Source organism: Coturnix japonica, chromosome 4 (assembly GCF_001577835.2).
Source record: "Coturnix japonica isolate 7356 chromosome 4, Coturnix japonica 2.1, whole genome shotgun sequence".
NCBI lineage: Eukaryota > Metazoa > Chordata > Aves > Galliformes > Phasianidae > Coturnix > Coturnix japonica.
Window position 1 is genome coordinate 58,274,544 of NC_029519.1, and position 22,733 is coordinate 58,297,276.

The 22,733-nt window shown below is 37.4% G+C and overlaps 1 protein-coding gene across 4 annotated transcripts in view; it reads right to left on the reverse strand.

The window, feature by feature from the left end:
* The window catches only part of TRMT9B (tRNA methyltransferase 9B (putative)), a 92,256-nt gene that overhangs the window by 2,649 nt on the left and 66,874 nt on the right, over positions 1-22,733 (reverse strand). For 3 of the 4 annotated variants that reach the window (XM_015862235.2, XM_015862233.2, XM_015862234.2), the window contains 3 exons: positions 21,071-21,224; positions 4,169-4,323; positions 1,596-1,769 (listed from right to left, as the gene is read on the reverse strand). In XM_015862235.2, coding sequence (XP_015717721.1) covers positions 1,596-1,769; positions 4,169-4,322 — 328 coding nt within the window. In that variant the 5' untranslated portion in view covers position 4,323; positions 21,071-21,224. Of the gene's footprint in view, positions 1-1,595; positions 1,770-4,168; positions 4,324-14,822; positions 14,971-21,070; positions 21,225-22,733 lie in introns of those variants that run through there. The other variant, XM_015862232.2, reaches the window with a different exon arrangement.

Here is a 22,733-nt window from a genome sequence, read left to right on the forward strand (position 1 = left end):
CCTCCTAACTGGAAAAAAACAAACAAAAAACAAAACAAAACTAAAAGACACTATTTAATAAGATGGGGAGAAAGAAACTGATATTTTCTCTCATAATGGAGATAGGTTATACATCACCACTGAACCTCCTGTAAAATGGTATCAAACTGACAGCATAAGTATGTGAGCTTCATTCGCCAGAATAAAGAATAAAGGGCTAATCAGCAAGCTCTATCTAAGCAATTCATTCAACACATTAAATATTCTTTGTGGTTAGAATTACATAATCATTCTGGTTCTTCTACAGAAATAGAAATCCTATAAAGAGGAGTGTACCAGCAAAGCCAAGAAGAGTATTTGATTCTGCACATAAATACTTGCCATTATCTGGAATGGGATAAAAACCACTTTATTTAGAATTAGATGGACACAGACGTATCATGTCCCTGTTCAGGAGGAATTAAAATCCATTACTGTTGAAAGTACAAAAATATCACATGAACTTTTAATCTTGTCAGGCCTTTAATTGGTATAAATATTTAATAGGTTGGCTATCCTATAAAGTCAGATGATCTGATAGCATTGAAATTATGCCTCAAGAACTGATATTCGGATAGACCTGACAACTATACAGTTAATACAAAGGCAAATAAATATACATATCAGTCACATATTGGTCAAAATGTCGTGCTTACAAATAATATATATTTTAAAACATCTTTCAGTCATTGACCATGTACTGTTGATTGCTATCAATAATAATTTTCCAATTTTATATTTTTGCTCATGCAGTGAAACAGCCTGAAAGAAGCTCAAGCCAGCACTGAGTTTAAAACCTCAACTGTAACTGAGTATTCCACTTCATCCACCCTTTTCCAGGTTTTGTTTCTCAAATTATGAGCAATATTTTCAAAAAGAGAAATCAGAGGAAAGAAGATGTTAAGCTTCTTTACTCAGACAACGGGCATTTAATAGTTCTGAATTTTGATTTTGTGTCTATTCAAAGAGAAATTTGTTTTCCTAATACATAAGTTTCAAGTTCTTGCTTTCTAATGAGTTTTCTTTCCATTTCAATGTATTTGTCAGTCTCTGAAGGAAGAAATAAACGTGTATCTTGACCATGTAATGTGTTTAAACTACAAGAGGCCACATTTATATGTTTCCTTCCAGTACCTGAAGGAGACCTAAAGGAAAGCTGGAGATTTGAGCAGCCTGGTCGAGAGGGAAGCATCCCTGTTCATAGCAGGAGTTTGGAACCAGATGACCTCAAAGATTCTTCCAATTCAAGCCGTTCTATGATTCATTCTATGATTCTATATTAATTTTTACTTGTTTAAAGTCCGTACTGGAAAGAAATCTTTTCTTCACAGAGTCATCAAGACCACATATTTTAAAAAAAATAAAAAATGATCCACACATTTCCCTGGTCTACAGCACATTTTTGTAACAGACATAATTGTTTTTTAACTTTTATTATATTAATTTCAGTGATATGTGCTGTGATTCCTAGGGAACTTTTTGAAAACAAATTTAACTGAAGCAAAGACACCCAGAAAGAAAATGAACAATAGAAATATGTATTTGCAGTGAGACAGAATGTGTGTATGTTATCTTACCTCCGATGGAAATGACTGCATTGAAGCACTGGTCCCTGAAGGGAAGGTTAAGGTTGTCACAAACCAGAACTTCTTCACCTCTCTTCCTTGCGATTTCTACCAGTGGTCCACAGTAATCACAGCCAAGGTTGTACACCTGACTGTTGACACTGAGGTACTTTCCGGTTCCACAGCCTAAAGAAAAGAATACTCCTTACTAGATCAAAAGCTGTATATTATCAACACTGTCTGTTCCTCCCAAACCAGTGAAAATAACAGGGAGTGAGGTGAGTTTTCCTTTCAAGTTCTAAGGTTTCCTGAAAATGTGTGTTTGCTTCTACTAGCCTAACTTCTGCATGATTCATTTGGGCTGTTTGAAATTATTTGTTCACACCATTAAGTATGTAACAGTACAACTATCACCAGTAAAAATACTCATTACATAACCTTGTTCAAGACTAGGCTACATGCAGTTTACTGGGGAAGAAAGCTACATGCAGGTGGGAGGAGGAATGAGTGGTCCTCTGCAGCCACTACTGCATAATCTTACAGCAATGTCTTTTTAGTGACCTACATTAAATCTCTCTGCCAAATACTTCCCTTGTCTCTGCTAAATACCCCACTCCAGCATATCTAGAGGGAGCCCAGGAGAAGGAAGAACTCTTTGGCCCAGACTCAGCCAGAAGGTTCTCTGACTCTATGGCAGAGGAAAGGATTTATCTGCAAGAAATCCCAAACCATATCTCTAACTGGCACAAGGCAGGGAGGAACATTTTGACTTGAGATAGAGACTTAACAATCATTGATCCCTAACAATTCTTGCCACGCTGAGGGCATGTTCTCTTTCTGCCTTTGTTCTGTTGCACTGTAACACATGTGAATGTAATGAACAGTTCCAGAACATGTTCCACATAAAAGTATGTCTACTAAAAGACTGTGCTATACTAAGTTGAATTTTTTCAGAGTGTCCACCACTACTACATGCATAACAAGCACTTTTCAAAATTAGATTAGAAAACATTCACTGTAGTTACAGGTCAGTAGTGAAAAATAATTTCTGGAAGTTGACAGCCAAGCAACAGGGTAGCAGCTTGGCAAAGAGACCTGTCTCTGTACTGGTAATTCAATTTAAAGGCCTGGAGTTATCTTTAGAAACGTCACTGCTTCTTGCAGCACTGCTGCTGTCATTGATGTTAATGTGCACCATTATCTGGAGAGACAGCACAGAAACTGCTGGAGAAGAGCACAACATTTCCGTACTGAAAAAATAGCAAAATCAAGCATTTTGGTAGAAGGAACACATTAAGTCAAATGTGTATTCATTTAGAAGATTCAGTTGCTACATGCGTGTTTTTTAGTGGAGTGCTTTTTAATCACAGTGTTTTCTGAAGTACATGGTCTGCTCTGGAATGAAGCCATAGAGTGATAACACTGCCAGTACTCTAAAAATCTACATTTGCAGGAGATTCACTTTTAAATGAGTCATCAGGAGGGTGGATTCCTTCATGAAGCTGTTAACTACAGCCACGCTATTGCCATTTATTCTGATGAATGAACAATAATAAGGCAATTATACAAAATGATATTTCATTCTGTTGCTGTTATCATGCCTCGTGGCAAATAAAAATATTTTAATAAAAGTTGGTATTAAACAGAAAAAATATATATATCAATTGAACATCTTATTTTGAACATGTTGATGCAACTGTGCAGCCCTCCTCTCAAAATGTCTGCTAAAAATAAACACTGCTGTCAGATTCCTGTAGGTCTTATTAAATACCTAAAGAGGAGGTACCCTGTGTGCCTTGATGGGAATACTTCTATTGGCAGCTGTAAGCATTTGCTTTCTGTCCAGATGCTTCACTTACATTTAAATTATTTCAGCTGATACTGTAACAGGGTGATCTTAACGTTTCAGCCATAGTCATGACATTTGCTGATAAAGCCTCAAAGAACTTCAGCAAAGGTTTCGATGACCTTTATTGATGTTACAAAAATTTTTGGCTGAGAAATACCATGTTAAGCCAACTGTCAAATGAGTGGATGCTATAGCATATTTCCTGAGATTATTAGTGAAAATGGTGCAGATGTATAAAAGATATATATCAAAAATAATACAAGCCTAGCTTTTTTTGAGGACTGCTTGACATCATAGAACTGTACACTATCTTTTAATTATGGTAGACAAAATCTTCAGATATTTTTCTCTGACAGGATCAGGCAGATACAGAATTTAGTTTGTACAATTACTACGCTGTGCTGCGTAAATGCATTTTACCAGCCTAAGAAATGATGAAAATCCAATGATGCAAGGGTGCAACTAGTTTGCGATGATGCTGTGTATAGGACTGAATTTATAACACAAACACAAGTCAAACCTAAGGACCTGGTAAACCTTACAATATCTGCAAGTGCAATAGAGAATCAAGACATAAACTAAACATGTAGGCACATGACATCTAATATGGTTTTAAAACAATTTTAAAACAATCTCTAAATAAATAAAGGTTTTTCTCCAGGAAATATGTGTGATTAATACATAAACTACGAAAGTTTATGGACAATATTTCATGCTGTCCCAGGGAATGGCTTACCTATGTCAGCAACGAGACTGCCAGGCTTTTGCTCCAACAGAAAGTTTCTCACACGAGGCCACGCTTTGCTCTGCAGATCATTAAAGTAGGCAGCTGTATTTTCATACACGCTATGCACGTGCTGCTTTTCTAGCTGGGTAGCCTCATGTTCCATCCTGAAAATATAATGAAGATTATATACAGTGAAACATGAACTGCTGTAGGCTCTATTTTATAGACATGTATAATTCCTGAACTTGTAAGCTTGTTTCTATAAAATCATTACAAACATCTAATAGCCATCATATTTATAAAACACTTTTTAATCGAAGGATGGTTCTTTTCATAAATGTCAATAAAAACGTTTGAATTTATCATCTTCCTTCAGGAGCATTATGTAACTGCATGTACTGTTCAGCAATAAGCACATTCCTCAGAAATTTGACCTGTGCAGTAAAAGCTTATCTGCTGCTGAAACAGTGCATGTACTCGGCAGGAGCAGAGAACCAGGAAGTTAAGAAAAGACTCTTCAGCATGTAGACAGGCAAGCTCTTATTATGGTCTTTTTTAAAAATAGCCTGGACCCTGAAACTAAAGTCCATAGACAGTAATGAGATGGCTGAGATTTGCAGGGGAAAAAAATAAATAAATCAGGATTTCTCTACTCTTGCTTAACCATCTTCATTTCATCCAAAATCACACTCCAACAAACACTATCTTCTTAATTTAGTAAATGGGAATTAACTCCAGTGAGCACAAAGGAAGTATTTATGCGCTTTACATTAAGTGTATGTGAACGCTTACAAGAGTAGTGTAAAAGATCTTATCCACCTCGCCAGCTTTATGTTCTCTGCTATGTCAGGCCAAATTGTCCCAGTGGTCTATTTGGACTGTACCTATGTACTAACTCTCTATATACTGCCTATTTAATAGCTCTCTTCGAAACATTTATGCTCAATGTCTTTACAACTTCTGTTTTCATTTTTCTGGCCTGATCCACAGTTTTCTTTTATGATGCATTAGCTGAGGTTTTACTAGTGAAATACATACATGTATGTGTGTGTTTTTATATATGTATATATAAATATACTTGAAAAAAATCAGTGACAGAATAGCAAATTCCCAGTAGCCAAAACTACAGTGTTACCCTGAGGAGAATAAAACCATTACAGACTGAAAAGAAAAGCAGATACTATTGGAAATACAGACTTGAAATGATACCTCATGTGCCAGAAGTAACTCAGAGTTTTTCTTGGATTTCAAGTTATGCTGTCAAATGGGATGGGGTAATTGGAGGAATTTCAAGTAATTACTTCTTAAAATCTGAAGCTCACTCCTTTTTTTCTTATTTGACTCTTAAATAAAACAGATCATGTTTCATGTTTGCAGTTATCTTTCTTCTCTACCTTGAAATGTACTTTATTGTCTTCTTCAATTGCCCAGAAATCCTCTATTTATACACAGAAATTCCCAAGACTATCAATTATTTATCTCCTTTTGTCATTTTGTATGCTTCTTGCTATAGTTTGTATTTCATGTTTGGTTACTATGTGGTTCAGTGTTTACAAGTGTTTTTATCTTTCTACTTGAAGCTGTTTGCTCAGCCTTTGCAGTTCCTAAAAAGAAAAAAAAAAAAAAAAAAAGCAGTGGAGAATGTTTTCAACAATTCATAGTGATTTCCAAATGCTATGGAAATTTCAGTTCATGACAACTACAGAAATAGCTGCCTGAACTGAAGCTTAATTTCAATATGCTAAACACGAAAGCCAACCTGGACTTGACATAGAAAATGGCAAGAAGTTCCCTATAGATGCAATATTCTACTACATATTTCGTGAAACTTTATTTAATCTCAATGTAGGCTGAAATTCAGCTTTGTTTTCTACAGAATCACAAGCCCATTACATTTTTGCCTTAACTTTCTCATTCACTGAGACTGCTACTGAGTCTTCTATACTGGACACGTGAGAGAGTATCACAGCACTGTATTAGAGGTTATTATTTTTGTATACATTTCATAAACACTATCAAGATAACAACTTGTCAGTAATCTTAGAATAGCAGTAGTCTACCAAAATGCAAATTATTTCATTTACCATTTTATTGCAATTTTCATTCCTGTTATTACATATATTTTGCAGACATTTAAGTCACATGATGAAATCAGACTTGCCAGTTTGACTTTCCAGTCAAAGCCCTTAACTGCATGAGGCTTCACTTTGCAGCACAGCAGGGAAACACCCTAGCAACAAACCTCTGCATTTCACTGTTTTCAGAAGGCAAGAAACCTGTGGAGACAGACTTGGCCTACAGCTGTACTGGTATTAGACAAATTTAATGTCACTGAAGACATAAAACTTAGAATTACCTAACTTTGCAAGCCAGTGACAGTACCTCAGTTTTTCTTTGTAAACAAAAACAATCATTTCAACCTTTTTGCCTTAAAAACATCAGACAAAGCCCCTGTGGCACATAAATGGTAGAAATTGTTCAGTTCATCCAAATCCTATATTGTGACTTTCAGGATGATGGGAACATCTGTTTTGCAAAGGAGGTAATGAAAATGTAAGATTTCCAGAAATCCCACTGCTTCAGCATCTGCTCTACTCAGGTTACCTGTAAGTTATCCAATGAGCTAGAAAAGAGCAGAAGGTGGTGATCATTGGGCATGCTTTCCTCACTCTAAGTTCTGTATTTTCTTGTGTGGTAGCTCATACAGCTACCAAAGAGCACTTGCAGAGACTAGGTGCAAGAGTATGAAGGATACTGTGAACTGACAGCCAGTTGCTCAGTGATTGTGGGAAGTCCCCAACACAGGGAAACAGCTCTAGAAACATGGGACTCCAACAGACTGTTTGGATAACGAATGAAGAGTAGGAATTGCTCCTCTGCCAGTGCCTCCTGCTTCATCTGTGTTTACCTGCAAGACTACAACAGGCACTTGTCTTGTATGATCTATGAAGTGAAAGTAATAGATGGAAGCTGCAGTCTAGTTCTTGTTGATCTTGTGGGGAAATGAATTGTAAGCCCATCGCATGGAACTGTGGCATATGAGCAAAAATGACAGAAAGTAACAGGTTCTTTCACTCTTTCCTACAGAGATGGTTTGTTTTTCTTTATTAAAACAAATAAAAGCAAAATAATAATAAAAGTACTAAAAAATGACAGCTTCACAAGGTTTAGAAATAACTGTACTAACATACCATTTATTTTTATAGCTACACATCTCTCTAAAAGTTTTCTGAGTCCAAGGGAATCTACTTTCTTTCTTTCCCATTAATATTTTGAAACCGTTTAAGCAATTGACTTTTCAAGGGTAAGGAAAGTCATGCTGCTTGGACTTGTTCTATCAGTGCTAAAGTGATAAATGCATTTAACTATGTGACCTTGAAATGAAAACACAGAAAATTAATAATCCCAGCTTACAACATTCATTTTAAAAAGCTGAAATTTTCTTTTCCTAGGATTTTTGTTTGGTTGGTTGGTTTGGTTTTTTTTTTGGGGGGGTAGATTGGAAGTGATTTGGCTAATTGTCAAAACAGTTGTTTTCCCTCAGATACAAAGGGTTCCCTAACGTTGAAATGCAGTAGGCAGTGTTCAGTCCAAAAACTCTATCATTCACTTCAAGTTCCATTTAAACCAAAGATTTTCACATCATCCTCTGTCTACCTTACATGTTATTTCACCACCACTATTTTAAACTGACACATAACACTGTGAAGTCTTCAACTGGCTCACGCTCAGTTCTTCCCATGACTGCCTCTATATCCAGGCCAGTCACAATATCCAGAACATGTTACAAACTTTTTGTCAGTGGCCTCTCAGAAGCATCCTGTGATTTCCACACTAATCATCGAATCCTGCATCCCTCCTATTTCTCTTCAAATCAATTGCTCTTGATTAATTTGAGCCACAGGCTTTCCTTTACTTTTCTCTCTTGCAGATGTCTATTTTATCTAACTCTCTGATGATCAGCAGGAACTTACTCAATTCAGCCTGAGTGTCAGATATGAAATATTTCAGTCTCTTAATGAGGGCTCCTCTTATCTAAGCTCTTCAAACACCGATGGGAATTCTCAATCCCATTTTGGATTAAGAGACCTCCTACTTCAAAGATCTGTGAAATTCAGCACAGTTGTCTCTTCATGTTGCTACAGCAACACAAATCTTGGTTACGCATACAACTGCAGCTATGGATGTAATAATTTAAATCATAACTTTAAATATAGAACAGTATAACCACAAGGGCAGATCTATTTCCCACACTGCTCTGCTCTCCAGCAATAACCAGAGCAGCTATAGCCAATAATAACTGGGTAAAGAGTGAGAAAGTCCTACTGATTTCTGTGCCCCCACCTACAGGACAGGGAGAACCGTCCATAATGGTAAGCAGTACTTCCAGTCAACCACCAACTTGCTTACAACTTACCAGTCTTTTCATTCAAATATAAGTAGTGATGGAAAAGCTACATGTGCAGCCAATGGTAAGAAGCAACTGCAAAACATCGTAACACTCCTTCTCAAAACCCGACCTTTGTCAGAGCTCTGCCCATGTTTAAGATTGATTTTATAAAGCACAGTAATAATGTCCATTCTGATTTACAGTGTTTTATTTCATTAATAAAGGCAGCAAATAGGAGTGTGATTTTAGATATGAATCATTAAGTAAAACATCCTTACGAGTAAATAAAGGATAATGAGACAGAATAAAAAGAATCCTGCTGTGAATTGTTAAACTAGATGCAATCCAAGTTAAGCAAAAGGATACAGCAGAACACAGTTTTCTTAAGGCTAACAACTCTGGTAATTAAGTTCACCCACGCATGAACAGCAACAGTCCCATGAAAATGCACAGTGTGAAATCAGAGCAAGAGGAAGGCCATGCAGTGTGTTTAAAACCTCGCTGAACTGAACTCCTGATTCAGTAGCATTGTTCCAGTAAAATCTGTCAAACTGAACTGAAAAACAAAGACTTGAGACAAGCTTAGAATCACTGAATGCTCAGTGTGAAGCTAGAATTTTAAAGTAACTTACTAATTGAAATAAAATCACTATAATCATACTTTTTTTCTTATTGCTAAATAGAATCTTGCTCCTACGAAAGACTAAAAGCAGAGAAAATGTCCTTTCAAGGTCCTGAACTAAAGTTTATGACTCAAATTCCCACTACTCCAAATGGCAGCCATTCACCAGCACATTTATTTTCTGTTAGTTTTATTCTCCAGTAAACACCTAGTACTATTCACATACTATTCTTTGATCATTTAATATTTCCCTTGCAATTCTGCATCTAGGGTCATAATGTACACAGCTGAAAGGTTGCATTGTAAGCAGATTTATTTCATTAGGTACAAGCTCCATTCTTTAGATAAGTAACATTCAGCAAAGACAACAATGCACAAACACAAATCCTTTGCTATTTATAACGCTGAAAGAAGGAGCACAATCATGCAAAAGTCCTATTAAATGTCAGTCCATCTTTCCTACTACAGGAAAATACACATCCCATCTCCAGGCAAAGAAGGTACCTTCCTACAAGGTCCTTAAAAAGTCAAAAATCCCTGATGCTAGACATGCACTGATGTAATCTTCAGACCTTCCAGGGCACATCAATATACATCAGGCTCCCCATCTGGAAAGCACAGTCCCTCTTGCCTATGGCAATCCAGATTTTCAGCAGCCACAGACCAAAGTAATAGGAACAGTAAGAAGAAAAGGGTTAAACTAGAGGGAAAACAGCTGATAAAAGAATTGTAGCTTGGAAAGTGAATCTTGGAATCATTTTTAGTTCGCTGTAATTCTGCAGTGCCATGTCAAGCCTGTACTATTTTACTGAGGAGGTAAAGTGCCAACTGCCTTGCAAGCTCTCTTTGCTTATGGATGTATCTGTCCATGTTTAGCTATGAAACAGAAGTCCATATTTTTACAAGTAACCAATACAACAATACAACAATCCGCATAATCCATACCTGTTAAGTTTATATTAATGACCTGCAAAACACATAGGTTGCAAAAGCTAGGTGCCAATGGGATTTTCTAGGCAAATCTACTGCTCCTTAGCCTTTTCATACTGATTCAGCAATAAGAAATTACTGGGAAAGCAGTGAGAAAAAAAAGCTGTTTTCCACAGAAAAGAGCAGACAAAAAATAGTGGGCTTAAACTACAGCAAGGAAGATACAAGTGAGACATTTAAAAAGCAATGAGAAGGACAGAAAAGAACTGAAGATTATTCTAGTGTGTGGGTCATGGAGCCATGAATAAGTTCTTAAAAATATAAGTTAGCCAAGCATCTGTCAGGAAACACATTAATATAGTTGATACAGCTTTGGAGGAGACAGATAGATGCCCCAACATTAAGCTTTGTGAGTCTGTGTGTCTATGAATATAAGAATATAACTTGAATTTTTCAATTTATAAGCAAGATTTAAGTTAACTGATATTGGGGGGGGGAAAGAAAGGAAGGAAGGAAGGAAGGAAGGAAGGAAGGAAGGAAGGAAGAAGGAAGGAAGGAAGGAAGGAAGGAAGGAAGGAAGGAAGGAAGGACGAGGAAGGAAGGAAGGAAGGAAGGAAGGAAGAAGGAAGGAAGGAAGGAAGGAAGGAAGGAAGGAAGGAAGGAAGGAAGGAAGGGGGAGGAGGAAGAAGGAAGGAAGGAGGGAAGGAAGGAGGAGGAAGGAAGGCAAGGAAGGAAGGAAGGGAAGGAAGGAAAGGAAAGGAGGAAGGAAGAAGGAAGGAAGAAGGAAAGGAAGGAAGGAAGGAAGGAAGGAAGGAAGGAAGGAGGAAGGAAGAAGGAGGAGAAGGAAGGAAGGAAGGAAGGAAGGAGGGAAGGAAGGAAGGAAGGAAGGAAGGGAAGGAAGGAAGGAAGGAAGGAAGAAAGAAAGAAAAAAAGAAAGAAAGAAAGAAAGAAAAGAAAGAAAAGAAAAGAAAGAAGAAAGAAGAAAGAAAGAAAGAAAGAAAGAAAGAAAGAAAGAAAGGAAGAAAGAACAATAATTAAAAGCTGAAAGTATGTTTCACATGAATTTACTACTATTTAACATGGAGGTTGATTTTGAAGCTAAATTACTAAGGATAATAAGCTAATTTCCCCTTGGAGACAGTTATAGTTACAGTTGGTTTGTTTCTTAAGAGCTCTACATCAATACCTCAAGGCCCTTGTACTACACTACATACAAGCTTTAAAGTGTAGTAAAATTTTCTTCTTGGTCAGTGTAATATCTCATGTACTTTTAAAGTTATCTTGTCTCCTGTCCCTTATTTACTAGCAATTAAACCAAGTGTTTAAATATTTAATACTTTTCACCCTTTCTGATGAATCAATCTCGGTGGTCTTTTATGAGTATTGTTGTTCATTTTCGTCTCTATTCTTCGTGCCAAGCTATATTTGCAACATTTGATTCCCTAATGTCATCCTATAGTTCTGGAATTACAGTCTTTTAAATTCCTTATGTTTCCTCAGGATTTGGGTTTCCAAATGGATTAGTTTTAATTTATGCAGTATAATTTTCCCTTTTCTCCCATTCATAATGCTCATCACCATTGGTATTTAAATTGTTCTTGCTGTTACATACAAAGCCTCTCAAATTAAAACAATTTTACAAACCAATTTAAGTAAGACATTCCATTACTCAGAGATACATCTTCTGCTGAATCTTAATATCTTAGTGACAGAAAGATAAGCAGCACATTTCCAAACTAGATCCCCAACTAAGGCCATCAATGGTTACCTTTGATCCTAAAATTAAATTTAAATACGGCAAAATCAATTACAGTAATTACAGAATTGCTATGTGGATTCATTCAACATTTTTTAATAAACTGCTCCTGATAATTGCTAGTTTATTATAGCTGAAAGTATGATTTCATATGTTCAAATATTCATATTTGTTCACAATGCTGTCTTAAATAAAGTTTCAAAATAAGAGCTCTTGTGGCAGAAAGAGTTTTAGGCATTAAGTTATTCTTAGCTCATGACCATCAGAATGAAAGCAAAGACAGCACCACAGTTGTTGTTTTTTTTACCATAACACTCAAAAATCTGACTGATGATTGCTTAGTGCACCCCCCATCACTCCATAAGGTGCCTGGGCACTGTTGCAGACATGGGCTCTTCCACTAGTAGCTGTAGTGGGCTGGGCAGTGTGAAGGGTTAGCGTCCCGCCACCAAAACCCCTACACAAGAGCCTTCATTTTCATAACTGCCCAGAGTTTCTTCTGGAATATTTTTCCATTTTAAAGGCTTTCTGTTATAACGATACTGTTTTACCCACCTTGGTGCTTCTCTGTCTGAATGCAGAGAAAGGCCTTAACACTACGCATTTTTTCCTATTCGACATGGAAAGGAAATGCTGTGGTGATCCCCAAGGGAGCTGAAATTCCCTATACACAAACTGGCAAAGTTTCCATTAGGAAAATATTTGAATACCATTGTCTTTATAGTTGCAAAAGACTTATTTATTTATTTAGGAAACTATTCTATGATGGAAAACAAGAGTTAATATCTACAAAAAAACAGTGTAACGCCATTAGAAATATTTTCTTATAAGAACTTCTGTCTTCAAATAAGTGATTTTTCTGAAATGACTACATGTGTATATTAATATACAAATATTCAAAAATAGATGCTTTTCAGTTAGAAAGCACAAACCGAAATATACAATGCCTGGCCTAAATAAATCATGTCTGAAGTTTTCCAGGAGAAAACAAAGCAAAACAAAACATGGAGGACTCTGTCCATGAATTTCAGTCAGTTACATAAGGCCAAGCTATGAATTGAATATTTCCTCAATTTTTCAATAATTAGAATTCTTTTCTCCCAGCAATTCTCTTAATACCTTTGTCTCCTGTTATGAAGGTACATACGTAAGTTTTATAAAGAGCTACTGTTTCCACTAGGTATTTTTTAACAAATGGAGTTCATTTTTCATTTTAAAAATTATTTAAATTGACTTGGTAAGCATAGAAAAGTAAGAAGTATTTTTTCAATCCCTACAAATTAGAGAGCCATGCAGACCTCCAGCCATGGTTTTCTGCCACACAGGATTATTCTCTACCTATTATTAGCTATAAGCATGCCCACATAGATCCTGGTACTGCAAAGACACAGACAGTTGCTTAACTTTTTGCACCACAGCCATCTCGCTGATCTCAGGTATGTTATTAACAATGGCTGAAGGTAGGAATGTGCAAATAACTTTCTGCAGAACTGAGCCTCGTGCTGTTTGTGCCGTCCCATATTATTCTTCTGGGTCATCCATCCAGAATGGATGGCAGGATACCCGCAAACCAGAACGTTTGCATGGGAAGTGTTTGTCATCTGACTCAGGGCTGATTTCAATCTTTACAGACTTCATAACTTCAGGCACAGATTTATGTTTGTCTCAGAAAATGCTGAAGAGTGACTTTTCTTCATACCAAATTCGGTTTAGTAGTATATGTATATTTGACAGTGTTTTACCCCTTTGAACATCTCCTTGCCAGAGGCAATATTAAAATGCAGAGCCACAGCTACCTGCATGTGCCTATTTTTCCCAAAACACACTTCTCTGTAAGCTACACAATAGCAGCGCCACAGAAACATCTCAGTGTACAGTCCATTACAAAAACACAATGTGTGAGTGAAAACAGTAAACAAAAATGCACTCCATCAGAGAGGCAGGCACTTTATAAATAGCATATAGGCAGACATACATATAGCAATACACTGGATTAAAAATAAATTACCAAAATGAAACCCGATCCCCCCATTGGCTCTATTACAGGGCATTAAAAAGTCCTTAGAGGACCCTCTTGGTTGCTCAGGCAGAAACTGCTGCACATTTTCCTTATCTCTTTTTCAAGTTTCATGCTCAAAATCACAAACTCCAGAAGCACACATCACCCAAGCAGTTCCATCATCAGGGAATGTCATCCTGTGCACCACAACCACACAGCTGTATTGATGGAAGAATTCTGCTCCTTCCGTCCTTGCCAAAGAGCAGGAGTGGATGACCCGAGCACCCGCTGCTCCCACCATCACTCAGTAGGAATGAAACCCTTCTACAAACATTCAGTAAACATGGAACACTCAGCAACAGTGAGGTCTCTGTGTGCATTTACAAAGGCAATGTTTAGGTATTTTGAATATTCTGGGAGAGGAAAATATGTTAAACTATTATGACTCAGAATTGCTCGAGATCATTGCTTAGGACCGTTTGCCAATTCAGAGTGCATACTTCATTTTTAATTAGCCATGCAATCACAGAGAAACTTGTTATTTCTGTTGTAAATTCCCTGCACGTCTCCTAAAAACTACCCTTCCCAAGTGCTGCTGCCAAGCCCAGCGCCAGCAGCTCTGCTAGATGCTAAGGCTGCCTGCACCGCGGCCCCGCTCCGTTACACGGGGAGCATGGAGGGTGGAGGGAGAAGTTAAATCTCAAAATCTAGAAATCCGTTCGTCCCAGGGAGGGTCAGCAGCTCGGCGAGCCGAGGGTCACCTCCGTTCTCCAACACAGAGCTGCCAGCATCAGGGCGCTATTTTGCTATTTTTCATTTTTAATTTTTCGGCTTTTATATTATTAATTTTTTTTCCTCCACCCTCCCTTCCCTTCCCCCAAACGCCAGCCCTCGGGGCGAAGGGGGATGAGAGCGGGGATGCCCGTGCTCCGAGCATCTCACCCGGCGGCCCGCCCCGCTCCTTACCTGCACCAGCGGGGCGGCGGCGGCTGCATCCCGGCGCGGAGGCGGCGCTTGGCCGGGCCGTGCCGGGCCGTGCCAAGGGGGGGCCCTCGGCGGAGGGGAGAGAGGAGGGCTTGGCCCTCTGCTGAGGCCCCCCCCTTTCCCTCTCTCCTCGGTACGGCCCCGATCCCCCTTCCCCGCCCCCCTGAATGCCAAATGTTAACTCTTTTCCTTACCCCCGTCGCATCCTGCAAAGGAAGAAGGGGAGGATGAATGCTGCTGGAGCTGCTGGTGGGGAGAGAGGGAAGCTTCCAGGGAGGAGGGGGGATTAACCCTCGTGTAAAGGTTAAGCTCGCACTGACCTTTGTGGGTGCCTGCCAGGTTTTGCAGCACGAGTGTCCTCCCAGAGTTTGTGATGGGAGCTGGAAAATGGCAGGTTGTTTCTATAGTTTCACACGTTTAGCCATATTTGTCAGAATAGTGAGCGGGGACCCCAAGAGTTTTAGGGCTGCATAAAAACAGACCATAATTTGTCCTGTTCCAGGAACTTATAGTTTACATATGAAGTTACAGATAAATACAGAAAGAAGCATGAAGAAGCAACACAAACTCCTGTTACAGGCACAGAACTCAGCACAGCATCACACTGTTGGCACCGGAGGTACTGAACTATTAAATGTCTTTTGTGGCCTCAAATCAGCTTTGAAGGTACCGGGAGACAGGATTAAAAGGGACTAGTGGGAACATGACTGTGTATCAATAGGGTTCTCAAAACTGCTGAAGTGACTCAAGAACATGTATTGCTTTTAGTCTGACAAGCCCACCTAAAGCAAAAAACAATAGTAATACTGGAAGAGAAGAACAGGCTGAGAAAAACTACACTGGAGACATATGAAGCTAATATCCTGTTAAATATATCAAAGCCCTGGAGAAATGCTGAAGCCCTTGATCTTTATTATGAAGACATCCAACTGTCAGAGCTATTGGCTAAATCACAATTAACCTTCTTAACTTCTTCAAAGAGCTTTGACTGATTTATAAGACACAGCTGAGCTTTACAAAGATTGTGTTGACATGTATCCTGTTATTCCATCCTTCCACATGCGTCTGCTAATTTTGTGCTGTAACGCGGTGTCAGCTAATTGACTGGTACAAACAAACAAGGGTCTGATATTCCCTAGCGCTCTCAGAGACCTTTTCTTTTTTCTCTTTTTTTCTTGTAAGATGCCAATAGATCTGCTGCATTTCTGTCCTCGGGTACCAAAGCTGATTCCAGGAAAAGGCTGCATAGTCCAGCACCTCCAGTAACTTACCTAAGTTTCCTAAAAAAATCACTAAAGCGTGAATACCATCTGGTCCAAGTTATGTATTGACGCCATCATTGGCTTGTTTTAAAATCGCCTCAGCTTGAAAAAATCTGCCTTTTAGAAAAAGATTCTGATGTAGACTCTCCTGAAACTCTGTAGTGAATTCACTCAGCCTTTCCCTTAGGACCTAATCTTTTTTGGACACTGTACAGGCAAGATAGACAGTCCTATAAACTCTGGCAGACTTCCTGCTTCGGATGCATTTGAATCAGATGACAATCATGTAGCCTAATGGGCTTTGGAAAAAAAAAAAAAAAAAAAAAAAAGAAAAGAAAAGAAAAAAAAACAACCAGACAGGTACTATGGACTCAGCACGATTTACAAATTTATGCAGAATAAAAATAGAATACTTTTTCCTTTGAAGTGCTAGGCATCTGTAACTGTATAATAAATTGCTCTCCTTAACAACTCCTCCTCTCTAAACAATTAAAGACCTCATCAAAAACAATTTTTCAGTATTAAAAAAAGATTTAGGTCACTAAATTAAGTGACTAAATTTTGGGAAAGCCAGAAGGCTACCCATGAAACCTTAATTCAGCCCTCTTGTGCGTGCGCGTTCTAACTCTGTACTTAATTATGAGCTTGTCTGCAGAACACCAGGCTCCATTTGGAGCATTTGAAATTATGTAGTGGCAAGCATGTGAGACTGACTAATTAGGTCTCCTGTGCTTCATCCATTTATTCCTTTGCTTTCTAGGGTCTCTTTTCTGCTTATCACTTGCATTTCTCATGTGGAAACTCTTGTTTGCCAGATCTGCCTGAAACTCTTACCCTTAGATAAGCAATTTAATAGTGAATCAAGCAACAATTTTTACCTTAGGGTCACAAAGAATTCTAATTACTCCTGCCAAGGTTGTAATTGTCAGTTTTCTCCAAAGGAAAACAAAGACAGGAGAAAACAGTAAAAGTAGGGAAGTAAAAGTTTCCACTCTGAAGCAAAAAGAAAGTGAGGTCTGTCTTCACAAGTCATAGAGCTTCTTTCTTACAAAGGACCAGCTCTCAAATTGGCAGCTTTACAGAGAAGACTGTTGGAGATGAAAGCAAAAGGAAGGCATTCATTTCCTTGATGTCTTGAAGGGAATATAAATAGAATTTCTGCATTGACTCTACAGATAGTCTGGAAAACTGAGGTACTTTTGTTCTAATTTGTGACGAAAACTGTAGTTGCTGTCTGGTTCTCTTGTATTTAGGCCTTGCCAATCAAAACCACTTTCTTTTCTGAGCCAGGTATTAGAAAAACTTTTCACTATTCAGAAGCTTCTTTTTAATGAAGCAGACATGAGTTAATAGCTTGCACCTTTGCTTGGTCAATTTGGTCTTTACATGATTATAATGTTACATTCCAATTATAATGGTTTTTTAAAGTTTTCCAGTAGAGCTAACAAAAGAAAAGGAACCAATGGCATTTGTGACATGATCAGGTGTAGAAAGTTAATCTTATTGCTGTGAAGTTAAAGTGGTATTTTCACTTTATAGGAAACTTTTAGCCTGAAAGAAACTAAAACAGTAAACTATTCAATATTCTTTTTCCTGGGATATGAAAATTCCAAGAAAATTTGAGCTAGGAAAGTATACAATTTCCTAAATGAAATGGAGTCTCCGGAGCCTTAAGTTCCCTTAAGTATAATCATACTTTGGCTTTCTAGTCAATAACATAAAACTTGCACTCCCAAAAGTGGTACTTACTCTCCTGAGAGCTTCAGAATTGAGAGGCTTCCTTTGTTTTCTTTGCAATCATTAGCACTAGAAACTTGATTTTTTGAATGAAAGATAACATTCTCTGGTTCTTATTTGTCTCCTAGTCTTTTAGAAACAATAAATATCCTTAAAATCATGGTAGTATCCCATATTGAGTTCACAATACAGAGGGTAAGAAAGCAAAGCTAATTTACTAGAAGCACAACAAGTGGCAGAGCTATAGTCCAGTAAAATTAAATACTTGTGACTTCAGTAACATAATTGCGCAGATGTTTTTTCACTTATGCTTAGTATGCAAACAAGCTCATCTTGTGGGACATTTTCAGTGTGTGGCCTTCATAACCTCCTGCACAGATTTGCTGTGGGGATTAACTAGTAAAGATTTGTAAAGTGCTTTGAAAATTATAAAGCTTCAAGTTGTGTAAGTGCTAAGTAGTATTATTTAATTCTTAAATATTGCAACAGAGCCTTACAGGCCTTCACCTTACTAGCACAAGTCTTTGTGAGGTCAGTATGGATGCTGCAAGAGGTACAGCAAGCAGAACTTATCACAAGAGAGAGAAATTTCTTAATTCACTGTCAGAGATTAATATGAAACACAACTGTAAAGGTGTTAAAGAGAGACTAACTGAAAAATAAATGTAAAAAGCAATAAAATATAAATCAACATAAAAATATAGTACTTCTTAAAGTGCCAGTTGCTTACTTATTCTGTATAATATCTTAACCAAGTAAACCTACAGACCATTTTCCAGGAAACACAATTCAGACACCAAATGCATAGATGGATCAAATACAACACTGATATCAGCTGAAATGTTTCCAAGTGACAATAATTGTGTCATTGTTATCTTTCTTCTTCCTCATTTTACAGTTACAGTTAGGTTTGGTTTGTTTGTTGAGTTTCCTTTTGTTCTTGTGATACCAAGGGGACAGAGCATCTCTTAATAAGATAACAATACCAAACATAAACAACATGAAATAATTTGGTGCTTAACTACCTTCAACACAGATGAACACAACTGTTTAAGAACTACTGGCATCAATGTACTATAGATGTTAGGGTGGCATATTGTCAGACACTGAGCAGCATCCCAATATCCTGAAGCAATAGAACCCTATTTGGCATGCAAGGAAGGAGAGTTGGATTTATTTATCTTACAAGGACTAATTTCTATTCATTGGCAGTCTCCATGCAGGACAAAGCCCTCAGTACTTGAATTCCCTGCCTCTGCAAAAAAATGATGCAGACATTCCACAAGGACATGATTTTCAAGCATTTGCATTTCCTCTCTATGGCTAAGAATAAAGATTACTTTCCTGCAGCATTTTGACATTTTTATCTGAATTGAAGCATATAATAAAAATTCATTTCAGTGAATGTTCAAGTATTAGCTGAAATTCAGAATCAGAGACAAGTAAAGGTAAGAAGGGGGCAAAAAGAAAGTGAAAAGTGCACTAGTAAAGCTGATGCAGATCCTTGTCCTTTCCTGGGTGGAGAAAGTTGCAGGCCTCTAATGCATCTACATCTCTTTGAAAAACAAACTTTGCTACCTGTATTTAGATATTTACAGTCTTTGTGTCACAGGAGTTAAATTATTTGTCCCCAGACACACAAAAAGTCCATGAAAAACCCAGAACTAGATGTTCCATCTAGTAAGAGCTTAGAGTAGACTTGAACTGAAGGTGTTCATTGTTCACAGAAAAGACTGGTTATATAGGATGGCAAATTTCACTCTACATGCTTTGTTACCAGGGTCTTATCAATCCATTGTCCAGATATGAGGGAAACCAGAGATTATATACCTTACTCAGACCCAGTTCCTAAAATACAAAAGATTCACCAAGAGTTTTAGGGGTTCTTCATTCTGATTCAGACTCAGTTTTCCAGTTCTCTGTTTACTTCTTTCCAGTACTTTCCAGTCCTCAACTCACTTCTGCAGTTGTTCTTCAACCTCTTTACCACAGCTGAGGCAAGAAAAGCAACTCAGCTGTAATATTACTTTCTTTTGTCTCTCAAGAACCTTTTTCTTGGACTTCCTTATTGCCTTCTCTTTTATTTATAGAGTTTTAAATCATACAGTGGCAGCTATTCATTTATTTTGGATGCAAATTATGGGTCTTTAATACTGTTGCTCGTACTAATAGCAAACTGCTTGACCTATATTAGTATTCTTAATGCTCATTTTGGCAGAAGTGAAATTATTGTGTTTCTGAATGGGCAGGGATTTACCAGGTGCATTAAAAATCTAGTTAGAATTTGGAGATAATACATATGGGTCTTTTGAAGCCTGAGCTGCTGGGTTTGAAAGATACAATGACTGCGATCAATTTTGTATACAGCACTGACACAGTTTGGAAATAGTTGTATGTGGTTTGGTTTTCATGTGATTTTAGTATAATGAGCAATACTGAAACACTGCAAAAATAAAACCATAAAACCAATAAAAACAAGTGGTTTTGAATGCTGCTTAAAACCGGTATCTAGCATATAGGACAGAAATGAAGTCATTTCTGTACGCTGACATTTATGAAGCATTTTACTGTTCAAATATGCTACAGGAATAAAGATGGTGTTTTGTCCACTTACTAATTTGTCTGTTCTCATTGTACTATCCACTAATCCAAAAATATACAATGAATGCTTGTTTTTAAAACTATTTGATAGCAAACATTGGTGTTTCTGAAAGAAAAGTATGAACCAGTCTTTGCCCAGAAAAGGTAAACAACTGACCAGAAAAGAGAAAATATTCCTAGTATTAAACTAAAGCAGGTTTTCTATAATATTTATGAAATCACACTTACTGTAGCTGCATTACTAGTCTTGCTTCATTTGGAAAATTATTGTGATTATCAGAATGAAATTAGGTATGATGGATCACTACATTTGATCTTCTTAAAACGTAGATGTCCTTTCCTATACTGTACATAAGCTTTGACGGTGGATTTCTATATATGAATAAGAGAATCTTTTTAACTTCTGAGGGATTTTTATATAAAGCAGGAAAAAAAAAAAAAAAAGAAAAAAAAAAAAGATTTCTTTTTACAAACACTCAGGAGTAATTTTATTGTTCAAAAAAAGCTTTTTATCTTCTTCAAGAAAATATCGCATATGACAAACAAATGTTAGTTTATCCATATAAATAGTGAAAAAATACATAACAAAATTTTGATAGACTTTGAAGTTGTCAGCCGTTTGTGACTTACCCATGCAATTCACTTTCTGAAGATTTTCAGACATCTCTTTTGGAGTAAAATGCTGTTCTGCCCAATGTCATTGCACAGAAGTCAGCATTATTCACTGTGGGTCTCTCTTGGAGCTTCTAGGCCTTGACAGAGCAACCACTAGCATGAGAGGCACCTGAAATTAGAGGTAAAAATAAGTGATTAGAAAGTAGCCCCCAAAAGCCTCTGTACCTGAAGTATCCCCAGAACACTGAAAAATACAGTGCAGGAACTATATGGGATTCTTGTCAATCTGTAGCAGCTTGTGGAGGCTCAGTTGGATCCCCATCATTGCCATACATGGCATTAAAGTTATGACACTAAATTTAGACTTTTGGGCTGAACTCTAGTATCTTCACTTGAGTGAGTATGTAATATCTTCTTAATCAATAAAAGATCTATTCAGGCCTGTTCAACTGGAGTTCAGAGAGCAGATCAAATGAAAAAAAATACAGAATCTCAAGACTAGACAGAATCCCCAGGATTGCATATGTTACTAATGTGAGGTATTCACTGTGATATTTACACTGCTGTAATAAGCACAGGTATCCCAGCTAAAAACTTGACTTGCTTTCTTCGCTGTACTTCATATTGATTAAATTTAAATACTTGTGGAAGCATCTAATTTGTTGGGCATAAGTACAATTGTAGCCATCTGTGCTACAGCATTATTAGTTCAGTTACATTACCAAACACTTTGCTTTATACCATTTTTTAATTTATAATAGGAAAATGTACTGATCAGAAATTTTCAGTGTTTTTCTCCTCATGTCATGGTATTTTGCCTAGTTTCTGTTTGGTTTTGTTGCAAATAAATATTTTTGGCTTTTATGTGTAGCTTCCTTGTTCATTTCACTGTGTTTTTCTATTCTAAGCAGATTTTCAACCTGTACTCATCCCTTCTAATCAACATTGAAGTCTTTATAATATCCTTATAAAGGATGCTGCAGCTGGCAAATTTTGATTCTAGCCATTGGGAAGTTTTATCCATCTAGTCACTCTTTAGTTAGCAATATAACACTGCTGTGCTGCTTGCCCTCACTGATTACCTTTGCTTCCACAAAGGAAATCTAGGTGAAAGTGTTAAGCCTCCTGTCAGAGATAACTGGGCTCCACAGAGAAAAAGATGACAGAGGAAGAGCACAAGATCATCAGCTAGGAGGATAACTACCATTCCCATAATACCCGCAGCATCTTCTCCAAGGTGCAATATCTGATACCACCATCTGTGTGCATCTTCATCTCACAAAAGCAGACACTTTTTAGGAGAGGATGCCTTAAATCAGCATGCAGTCAAGGACAATTGAAGTATAAAATTATACAACAGAACTGAGTTCATTCCTGTCTACTTGTGATGCTCTACTTGTGATGATGATGTTCCTTCCTACAACAAGGAGCAACTCCTTAACACCTGAAATCAGCTAAACAATTAATTTAAAAATCTGAATATTTCACACTTTGCACAAAGTCTGGCAAAAAATGTACACATACACATTTACATTACACATACATTACACATTGCTTTCTCTGTCATTTGTAAGAAAGCCTTGTTTGCAAATGATTTTGTTTTTCTTTCTCAGTTTTTCAAAACCATAACACCTCATTTGACAACTCTCCCTAGAATTCCAAATTCAAATATAACAAA